Source organism: Mercenaria mercenaria, chromosome 10, assembly GCF_021730395.1.
Source record: "Mercenaria mercenaria strain notata chromosome 10, MADL_Memer_1, whole genome shotgun sequence".
Lineage (NCBI taxonomy): Eukaryota > Metazoa > Mollusca > Bivalvia > Venerida > Veneridae > Mercenaria > Mercenaria mercenaria.
Genome location: NC_069370.1, coordinates 1,844,650 through 1,856,007, shown reverse-complemented (window position 1 = coordinate 1,856,007; position 11,358 = coordinate 1,844,650). Strand labels below are relative to the sequence as shown.

Here is an 11,358-nt window from a genome sequence, read left to right as displayed (position 1 = left end):
TCATTTTTGACATACCTGATCGTGCGTCGCTGGACCATTTCCAGCTTGTGAATATTGACATGTGTATGTGGTGACCATGCAGAAGAGGCAAATTTAAGCTGCGGCCTGACCAGTGTCTTGTATACCAGAGTCTTGAGGCTTTCATATTTTGTTTTGATGTTACATTTGATGAAAACCTAGTGTTCTGTTTGCATTAGTTGTAATTCTGGAGATATGTGTGCTCCATCTAAGATCGTGACTGATGTCGACACCAAGGTATTTTGCATCTTTAACTTGGGACAATATTTGGCCATAAAGATTGTAAGAGAATTTAATGGGTTTCATATTGCGTGTAATATTGAGGACCTGACATTTACTAGGATTAAATTCCATGTCCCATGAAGATTCCCATTTCTCTAACTTGAGGAGATCATTTTGTAGCCTTTGACAATCTGCGTGGGAAGTTACGGCGAGGTAGATGTCATCTGCGATCCGGCGCACCTGGGATGTGATCATGTCAGGGAGGTCATTAATATAGAATATAAGAAGAGTGGGGGTGGGAGGGGGGCAGAACAGATCCCTGGGGGACACCGGAAGTGGCGGGGACTTTACCGGACGCAATGCCCTCCACTACTACTCACTGGGATCTGCCTATAAGGAATGACTGTATCCAAGACACGATTTGGTCGCAAACACCGTGTTCTTTGAGCTTGTGTAGTAATTTTAAGTGATTGACCTTGTCAAAGGCTTTACTAAAATCGAGCAGGATAAGGTCGTTCTGTTTACCTATTCAGAGATTTTTTGCCAGCTCGTCTGCTAACTCAGTGAGCTGGGTCTCACAGGACCGTTTTTCACGTAACCCGTGCTGCAGTTCATAGAGTATGTTGAGAAGTGTGTGGATAGGCCAGATGCTATGACGTGCTCCAGGAGTTTACATAGAACACATGTTAATGATATGGGCCTATAGTTAGCTGGATCACTAGTATCACCTTTCTTATACAGAGGGGCGACGTTTGCCTCCGTCCACTCAGAAGGGAGTTAACCAGTGTTTAGGGACTTTTGGAATAGCAGTGAAACTATGTTAAAGATCTCATGGCGGAGTTCCTTAAGGACAATGGGCTTTATCTTATCTTGGCCGGCAGCCTGATCCACTTTGAGGTTTTGGAGTAGTTTCAGGACACCAGTTTGGTCTTTTTTATGTTTGGCATCACTTGGTATTTTGGGTTCCTTAAAACATTTTTGGACAGCTGAGACAGTGATAGTGGTGAGACGCCGGAGAAAACAGACTGGAACTGTTTATTTAGGATGTTTGCTTTTCCTAGGTTTTCTGAAGTTAGAGTACCGCTTGTCTGATCTTTTAGTGGGGAAATACCTTGGCTGTCTTGTCTGGCATTTTTAATGATTGAGTAAAACTTTTTGGTATTAAATTTCGTGGAGTCAGTATCATCGGTAGGTTGAATATCCAAAATGTTTTCTATGTATGCCTCATATGCTTTCTTTATCTTAATTTGTATCAGGCGTTTGATGGATTTGAATTTCCTGGTCTACTGATTATGACCTTTGCGTTTTTTGACCTTTTGATAGAGGTTGTCTTGAGTGACCCAGGGAACATATTTGGATATTGGATATACCTTCTTGAAGTAATTGAGTGAACTTGGTCCAGAGGTCTTCCACTGACAGAGCCTCTGCATTGTGGAGGATATTGACCTTAGATCTATTAATGAAGAGCTTGAAACTATCCCATTTGGCTTTCCTAAATAATGGGATTTCTCTGGGGGCCTGTCTGTTTATTTGCGGTTTGAGTCGGGCTTGGGTGATGACGAGGTTGTGATTTATAAGTTGATTAAGAAACCCTTCAAGCTCAGAAGTTCAGAAAAAAAAAAAGAGCTATGAAAAAATGTTTTCCATTGGTAGACAAACAGACGTTTAAATTTGGTGGATAAAGAGGTACGATACTTTAAAAATCGAAATTTCGATTTTCGTTAGTTACTAGTAAAAGTTTGTCAGTTTGTCGAAATTTACTTTTTTTCTCGTGGTCGAGTAGTTAAGGCGCTGGCTTCGATTCTCTTGTCCTCACCGATGTGGGTTCGAAACCTCGCGTGGGTTGCGAGTCCTTCATGTGAGGAAGCCATCAAACTAGATTATGGACGGTCGGTAACTATACCAACCTGCCCATCCATGCCTGAAGCAATGCGCCATATGACCTAAATTTTGTAAGGGAGACCCTTAACTCAACAAATCAAACAAAGTTTTGTTATTTTCCATCAAGAAGTTTACAAAGAAATTGTTTAACTGTTTTCTATGCGAGTATACATTTCTAGAGAGAGAAACGGCTACTGAGGATGATGTTGATGAGGATGAGGATGATTAGGAGGAGTAGGATGAAAACCCCGTCTTTTAACTTGAGAGACATCATTCTTTACTTGATTTATACGAATACTTCCTTTATAAAACCTAAAGTTTAGTTGGGAATTGGGAATTAAAAGCTATGTCACTGAGAAAATCAGATTGGAAAGTACACATTACCGTCCTGAATAATCAAAATACAGATAGTGAGTAGTAAAAGGTGATGAAATGGTACCACGGTCCTGTTACTAAAAAAAGATTATCAGACGGATTTTTCTGATCTTGACTTATTTTCTTCAAATAAATTACTAAGGCGGTTGATATCAATGGGCTCAAATCCCTTGACCTTTAGCACTAGGTTTACTCCGTCAGGGATCGAGTTTATCTGTGCGAAGAAGTAATGCATATTGAATGCGACAGTTCAGCAGTTCTGCACAGAAGTTCGTCAGTGCTTGAAATCATGTCTCTACCTCGGCTCGTCAACAACTTACAATGTAACTTTATATCCAAAAAGAAAATCTAAGCACATATTATTTTAGATATTAACACAAACCATGATTTGCTTTCACAAGTAGTATGGTTCATAAATGAGTAAGACGTCTGCTGTGCGAAGCACAATACACCAGAAAGAATGTGCCTATTGTCAGAATAATTTGTATCTTTAATATATTACTAACTTAACAAATAACCACAGATAGTGCTTAACTCTTTTTTCATCATATCATTGATATAATTATAGTTAATTGGCTGTAAATAATAGGATTGGGTCATTTATGGACGATTTAGGTTAATTACAGCATGGCACATTATGGTATATACAATAGTAAAAGGGAACTAACTATTTGTTAGAGCAAGTACTAGTTCTATATTAGAATTTGAACCAATCAGAAACAAGTTCTATAAATAGCACCAATCAAAGCGCATTTCTGCTAGGGTATAAATAGGTAGACAGATGAAAGTCTATTCATTCTGTATCCAGCGACTGATGTAACTAATAATTTATCCCAGTACCATGATGAGAAAGATATTGCAACTACGCTGTCAGGGCGGATAAATTAATTAAAAGAAGACGTTTGACATTCATAGACTAAAGAAGAGTTGCAGAATTGTAACAACGTTTCGAGCTATAGAGCCGACGCATATGTTTTCTACCTTAACGGCAGTTAAATGATATTGACGATAGCAAATATAGGCTGAGCATTGGAAAGCTGAGACAGAGACACAGAGTTTGGTAATCTACTGAGAGGGACTTCCAGCTTATAGACGAGGTTCAGCGTTATTGGCGAAGTACAGCCAAGGCAATATGGTAGTTGAATGCTATTTATGTGACAGCATTATAGGCGCTGAGCATCCTGGAGTCGGGGGCAATCTTATTGAGTTCAGCTTCAATTAAGAGGAAATAGGCTGAACATCTATGCGATAGGACTCGTATGTTGTTAATTCCAAGACATCGTCTGACGGGAACTTCAATAAAAGAACCAGTTAAGTATAGTATCTCCTGCCTGTAGGTGTTTGGGCTGATTATCATTTGTTGAAGGTCGTTAGCTTATAACATTAAGTGATTTGCTTGATCCCTGAAATTATCTAGCTCATAATTAAAATCACTTACGAATCATTGATACACGAATCATTTAGGCAAGGTAGCCAGAGAAAAATTTCTATATCAGATATATGGGCTCACCAGCTACACGTTTTAACAAAGGACATTCTACATAGTGTGTCAGCTAGTTTGAGACATAGTTACCTTAGCGATTGGACCCATTACATTGTTCAAGATACTAAAAGTGTAGGAACACACCTAAGTCATATAACCTATCAAGTTTGAGGACCGTAAGTCAAAGCATTCTGAAGTGTTTAAACGAAGCGGACATTAAATTGAAAACCAGACGGATGGATGACTAGCACCATCACATCATACGTCCATCTGATCATTTTAAAAGACAGTGACAATGACCTTTTTCTAAGAAACGTCGAATCAAGAATGGTTCAAGGTGAATGTTATACTTAGTAGGATACAATGAGTATAGAATATAAAACAGACGCTTTCACCGTCACCAATTTTATTTCACCGAAATCTGTAAACAGATCTAGCGAGAAAAGACTGCTTAGCACACTTTTAACCTGCAAATAGAATTATACATGCAGTGTTCTGTTAACATTATCGAATAGCTTTATTAAATAACCATTCTACTAATGCTAACAGAAAAGTTTCATGATTACTTTCAGTTCTATAAATATAGCTGTGATAAAATCCCAATTTTCCCTTACACATTGGAAAACGCGCCTTTGTCACTTCTTAGTTCTGCAAAATTATCTCCATCACGATACCTACTGAATTGCTCAACTTCAAATTATACGTGTAATTATATTCCCTAATCTCCATTGTCATTTCTTTCATAAAGACTCATATTTTTCTTCAATTCTGAAAATTAAAAACCCAATTTGATTTACCGACAACTTGTAGAGCATGTGCGGCGGTGCAATTCATGTTGCAGAAGTCGGAATGGCAGCAGTGGGAACACACCGGCGCATGACGTGCATGAGTCTCACGTACGTCTCTTTTACTACCGCATGTCTTAAACAAACAAAGCAGTGTGATATTTCAAGCATTTGCCATTTGACAATATTTCTAATGCAAACATTGGCTAAAATAGAAACAAGTTAGACAGGCAATATCTTAATTTGTAATAGATTATTTATATGCCACTAGAAGATATGTGTTTCTGCAAATGTTTATCAAACATATACAGTAAAGACTGTCTACAGTGACCGGAGAATTTAAAAAAGGTCACTAGAGACAGGGAGTCACTATATAAAATCTAGCTGTGAAAGGTCTTAATGTCGGACATGCTCTGGTGGAGAAGTCTAACAGCATATTATTATTCCTGATTTCACATACATGTACACTGATCCATAGACAAAAAGGTAGGTTTGGCTATGCATACCCAGGAAAGATGTACTGGCCACTGTGATGACTCAAATATTGTTGAAAGTAGCAGAGAACCCAAACAATCCAACCATTTGTAAGTTACTAACAAATACTTTGATTGGATCATAATACTTTCTATGCATCCATTTTCTACAGTTAAAAATAGAGCTCAAAATTGTAATAATGCGACAATTAATAACACCTGCTGGTCGATAATCCCAGTGATGTTTGACACCTTCATGAAGGTGTAATTAGTATATTAAATGCAATTTTAAAAGGTTAGTTTGCACAAAGACAATATTGTTTGCAACTGAAGTGATGACAGTTTTTACAGCAATGGCCACAAAATACAACAAAAGACCAAGTATGGTTGCTGGTTGTCTTTCGGCATAAAGGTCCAAAATACCGTTTTGGGGGAGAAAATCATGGTCACTGTACACATCAGACAAAGAGTCGCTACAAACAAGTCAATTTCAATGCAAAATTCTTTGGGAGGAAATTAAAACGGTCACTGTTGACAGATGGTCGCTGAAAACAGAGGGTCACTAAGACAGTCTTTACTGTACTGTTCAACAAAAAGATGGATACATTGTATTCCGATGCTTAGTATATTTTGTTGTTCTATGTATACAGAATTCTGATATAATAATGATTCCTTTACCTGCTGTTCAGCACATCCCATGATGTAATGGTAGCTGCTACCCCATTCATACTTCTCAATTTTGCATACCTGCGGGAAAACACAATTTAAAGTCTTCATTAATAAAACTAAATGCATCGCTTCTGAATTCGCAGTAGGTATCAAAATTTTATTATCAATATATGTGCTCATCCTCTTTATGTATGTGAAAATAAGGGACATGTTTTGACAAATTACAACATTGGAAAGGCTGTAATTAGTGTCGGATGACTGAAACAATAGGAAATCCTACTGGAGAAAACGGCGGTAAGTTAACAGTAAGTTCTTTTATTGCTTTAATTTATAAGTTGTAAACTATAGTATAGAAGAACCTTTTTGAGAAAAATCAATTTGGAAGGTAAAAATAACAGCAATCTTTTGATTAAGTCATGATTCATTTTAAACTTTTGTCATTAATTTTTACGATCTGTCAAAATGAGTTTAATCTCTCAACTCTTCACATGTGCTTTTTTGTAAGTGTTTTGCTAGTACATTGCAGTGTGTCTCATGACAATAAATTCCATAGAAATAATTGTGCTGGAAATTGTTTTGTTAAGCTATTGAATAAAATCTGAAAGGTAGATCCCTCGGACGCACCGAAAACAAGGCAAACAGTGAAAATTGCAGACTCGGTTTGATCGAGTCTGTTCATGAGCAGTAATGGAAAATGCAACACTGTCCACGCCCCCTAGCACCGGCTTAAGCAGTATTCAATCTTCAAATCTAAATGAGTTGAAATCAATGATCCCGAAGTCGCGCTATGATTTTTTGTTTGTTTTAGTTTTCTGTTAGTAATAAGAGTAGCAAAACACGGGGCATGAGAATGGTTCCTCTCTGACGGGCTCAGAAAAATATTAGTGTGACTCTAAACGTTCGTAAGCCACTGAACATCTGCACAAAAATATCGTCAGTGTAAAAACTGCATTTGAATACATTTTAATGTCATCTTAAGAGATATATAATAATAAACATTTCAAGAATTTATTAACAAGAGTACCGCCTTTTTTGTCTCTGTATAATAGAAATATTGTCCTACCCATGATTATTTAAGTCAAAAAGGGGCCATAATTCTTATAAAAAGCAATGTAGAGTTACGGTACTTGCTGTGCAAAGTCAGCTTTTAATGGCGAATAACTGCTCCAAGTTTTAAAGCAATAGCTTTGACCGTTAGGGAGAAAATTTGACCTTAACACAAAACTTAACTAAGAAATCTGATATTTTCTAAGTACAAAAGGGGTCATAATTCTTGTAAAAAGCAGGATGGAGTTATGTTTCTTTCTTATTGAGTCAGCTTTTGATGGTAAACAAGTGTTGCATGTTTTAAAGCAATAGCTTTGATTGTTTAGGAGAAGAGGTAACCTAAACACAAAACTTAACCAATAAATCTGATTTTCTAAGTCCAAAAGGGGCCATAATTCTTGTAAAAAGCAGGATGGAGTTATGTTTCTTGCTGTACAGAGTCAGCTATCGATGGTGAACAAGCGTTGCAAGTTTTAAAGCAATAACTTTAATAGTTTAGAAGAAAAGTTGACCTAAACAAAAAATTTAACCAGGCAACGCCAACGCCTACGCCGACCAAGTGATGACAATAACATCTTTTTTTTCTCTCAAAAACTCAGATGAGCTAAAGAGGCTTGCAGTTAGTAGTAACATCGAAATGATTAAAGATATGAAAACAAATTCAACATCTGGGCACTTCTATGAAGGTATACAGTCTCCTTTTATAAGCATATTGAATTTCATTCTATTTTGATGACCAGGCTCGGTTTGCTGGGGAAAACGAGGACAAATATCCGAATGGAAATCATCCAAAGGAACTTACTCGTCTAAACCAGTGTATCCATGTGATCCAAACCTTTACGTTCGTTTTCCTTCTACACTCTTTGTTTATGGCCCTTTGAAGCTTTGTGTCGTTTATGTATTTACAATTATCAAATGTTATGCGAAATTTTACTACAGATTATCGTCAAGTATAATTACCTCAAATTGTCGAAAAAAATGTATGTAACAAAACTTTGCAACATCTGACAGAACAATGTGAACTATTTGTACGAGTTAAAAAATTATAATTGGCTAAATGTCTATTAGATCGTCATGCCGATATTAAGATAACTTCTTTGTGCATTGGCAGGGTTATTGAACAGTGCTTTTTAACAAAATTTTCAAATACATGGAAAATATTTTTAAAAAGCACTAGAAATATTCCTCTGTTGGTTTCTTAGGGACAGCCATATTTGACAGATCAAAACATACGGCTACCAGCGTAGTTAAACACAGTGCTACAATGCTGTTACACAGAAAACCAGGCGGTAATTACCTGATCAGGGCGACACATCTGAACTGTTTGACAACCTTCTTCACCTTGATGTTCACAATCAAAGCAAAATGGTCCTCTTCTGTCAAAGTTTGGGAGACCTGTAGTAAAAAAAGTCTCTGTGTCAATCTGGAATGCACGTTGACAATATATATTCCCGAATTAAATTGTTGCGACTGCAAATAAAATTAGAAACATTTCAATTGCATTGATGATATATAGTAAATGAAACTGCTTACGATTATTTGACAATATTGATACTAAAAGCATATTCATGATTTTTTTTTTCACACAAAACATAATTATTATTAATGGCATATATCAATTTCAATAAAATCGAGAAGTCCAATGACAGTATTTTCTTTATTTTACAACATCCCGATTTTAAAATGTCACAAAATATAAATAAATGGCTATAGAATTGTTCTAAAGCAGGAAAATCTTGACAAAACATAATAACTTCTTTATCCTGCTATATTTCAAAAACAAATTTTAAGCCTGCGACTTTGGGAAGCTGCGTTTTTGGAACGTGGCATTCCCTGTTGGATATCTATCCTTGTCTTTTTATATTTGACAATATATAAGCTACACCTCTGATATTCGCCCGTGATACAAAACAATTATCTGTATTTTTGACAGTTTAAAAACCTGTAGAGGTCTTACAATGAATGAAATCATATCTTTACAACAGCTGATCTTGTTGAATTTTTCTTAACAACATACATAGGGATTGTCTAAATGCGTGCGAAATTTAATAACGTTAATATTTTTAATTAAAAAAAATCTGGTTAAAACCAAGAAAAAGATATAATTATTGTGAAAGAAAGAAATGCATTGCACGAAAGAAATATCACAGGAATAGATTGAGTCATTAGATCTTCTTTGGCAATTGTGCAATACTTTTACCATAAAAAATCAGTCAGATAATGTTGCTTTCGGTATCATACTAACAAATGGTGTTATATGATCTCAAACTTGTCATCCCTACGACATTACAACGATAATATTACCGTCATCACCACATCCAACAACGTTGCAGAAACTACCATGGCAACATTCTTGACACTGCACTTGATCAGCGTAGCTTTGGCATGCCTAAATATATGTTAATTGTTGAATAACACTTCTATTATTTGTTAACAAAGCTACTGTCTTCTTTTTAAAAACGAATTAGAGAGAAATACCTGTAAAATCCTTAATTAAAAGAAAGAACAATCGTAATGGATGATAATCGAAGGCAGAATCTTTAATGCTATATATCTTGACATGGGACAGGAATTGTCAATTAAGAAAGTGAAATTCAGCAGTTTATCTAGTTGTTTTTCTTTGTTCTCCGACTGAACATACCTCTTTGATACATTTTTAAAATTCAACAGTTTATCTAGTTTCTTTTCTTTGTTCGTCGACTAAACGCACCTCTTTAATACAGTTTAATAAAAATTCAACAGTTTATTTAGTTGCTTTCCTTTGTTTTGTCGACTGAACATACTTTTTTGATACATTTTTCAAATTCAACCGTTTATCTAGTTGCTTTTCTTTGTTTGTCGACTAAACATACCTTTTTGATACAATTTTTAAATTCAACCGTTTATCTAGTTGCTTTTTGAAATACCTCTTTGATACATTTTTCATACTATGTTGTTGTCGTTTCATATATTGCTAAACACGAATCTTTATAAAGCCCAACTATTAAGAATGCATTACTCACATCTTTATTCATACACCCAGATCTGTACAGATGCACCTTATTGCTTCTCGTATAACGTTGAACGTAGCAACTCTAGGATATAAATAAATGAACATACTAATGAAAAAGTCTCAAAAGCTCCAGGCAGAAAAAAAATGTTAAATTTGCTTCTTTCTAATCTAAAAAACAAGCCCTAGAACATTTCTTAATATGTTAAGCTAACCCAAAGATATAAAAACCGACAAAACTTTCTTTTTTCACTCTGAAACGGACTTGCTGTAAGTTCAACATATAAATTGAAATTTAACTCATTTCTGTATTTCACATTAAGAAGTTACATTAAGTTATTAAAATCATATTACAATATAGCTATACATAATTTTACGTGGATACATGGTATGGGTTGAAAGCTTCCATCAAACTGACATAAATGCTTGCTTGAAATATCCCAAAACAAATGTTGTAACAAGTTTGGTACTTTTGGATCATGGATTTATTGAATATCGAATTCCGCTTACGGCGTTGCTAGAGGGCGTTCATGTGTTCCAAACTGCATAACTTCTAATACTCAATAAAATTAAGCATCTATTGCTTTGTCGTGTCTGTCAAGGATCTTAGCATAGATTTGAGTTTTATCCCCGAACGCTATGTTTTATGAAACAGATTTAATTCAACCGGAGTGTCTTTAAATCTATAATCGAAACAGAAATACCTCATCTTGCGTCTGGCATCGTGTGACTGTATCGCAGTATTGTAGATGTGACATGTTATCACACTGGAAGCACCAAGTTCCATTTCCTTATAAAAGGGATATAAAGAAAATTGTTGAATTTGTAGAATAATTTTCTTTCCATGATTCAAAAATAGGACACTCTTCTGTTACTGAAAATTGACGAGTCCATTTGATGAAACATTTCTAAAGTAACACTTAAAATGTCACTTAAATATTGCCAACCTCTTTCTGTAAAGTCCATCCAATGGAAATGGAAAATAAATGTCTTTCCTGACCCTTGATTTTTCAACTCAGGTAATATTTCACTATTTATCAACGGGAAGAGAAAATAGTGGCATTTATTGGCAGGTTTTATAATAGCAGTCTTTATTCGGAGGTGGTCTTAGAATAAGTTTGACTGTAATTACTCGGTGGTCGGTTTAGTAAATTATGGTACAGTTTTACAGTTTATTCAGAAGAATGTGACCCTAAACCGTGTTGTGTGCATTCATAATATTATTACAGGAAAATAATATACGCAAAAATGAGCAAGATAATACTACGAATGGCTGTATCCGGCTGAGCGAAATTGAGATATTAATCATCTCTAGAAACATTAACATAGGCTACTCGGGGGCACAATACTAGCGATTTGCACTGTCCACAAGTCCCAACACAAGGGGAAAACATTAGATCGGCTACATGAAATAAT

The 11,358-nt window shown here is 35.6% G+C and overlaps 1 protein-coding gene across 1 annotated transcript in view; it reads right to left on the bottom strand.

The window, feature by feature from the left end:
* The window catches only part of LOC123560550 (uncharacterized), a 68,872-nt gene that overhangs the window by 47,024 nt on the left and 10,490 nt on the right, over nucleotides 1-11,358 (bottom strand). Inside the window, exons 5-10 of the mRNA XM_053516654.1 lie at nucleotides 10,647-10,732; nucleotides 9,956-10,027; nucleotides 9,258-9,342; nucleotides 8,251-8,348; nucleotides 5,916-5,984; nucleotides 4,777-4,900 (exon numbers count right to left, since the gene is read on the bottom strand). Of these exons, the coding sequence (XP_053372629.1) occupies nucleotides 4,777-4,900; nucleotides 5,916-5,984; nucleotides 8,251-8,348; nucleotides 9,258-9,342; nucleotides 9,956-10,027; nucleotides 10,647-10,732 (534 nt within the window). The remainder of the gene's footprint in view (nucleotides 1-4,776; nucleotides 4,901-5,915; nucleotides 5,985-8,250; nucleotides 8,349-9,257; nucleotides 9,343-9,955; nucleotides 10,028-10,646; nucleotides 10,733-11,358) is intronic.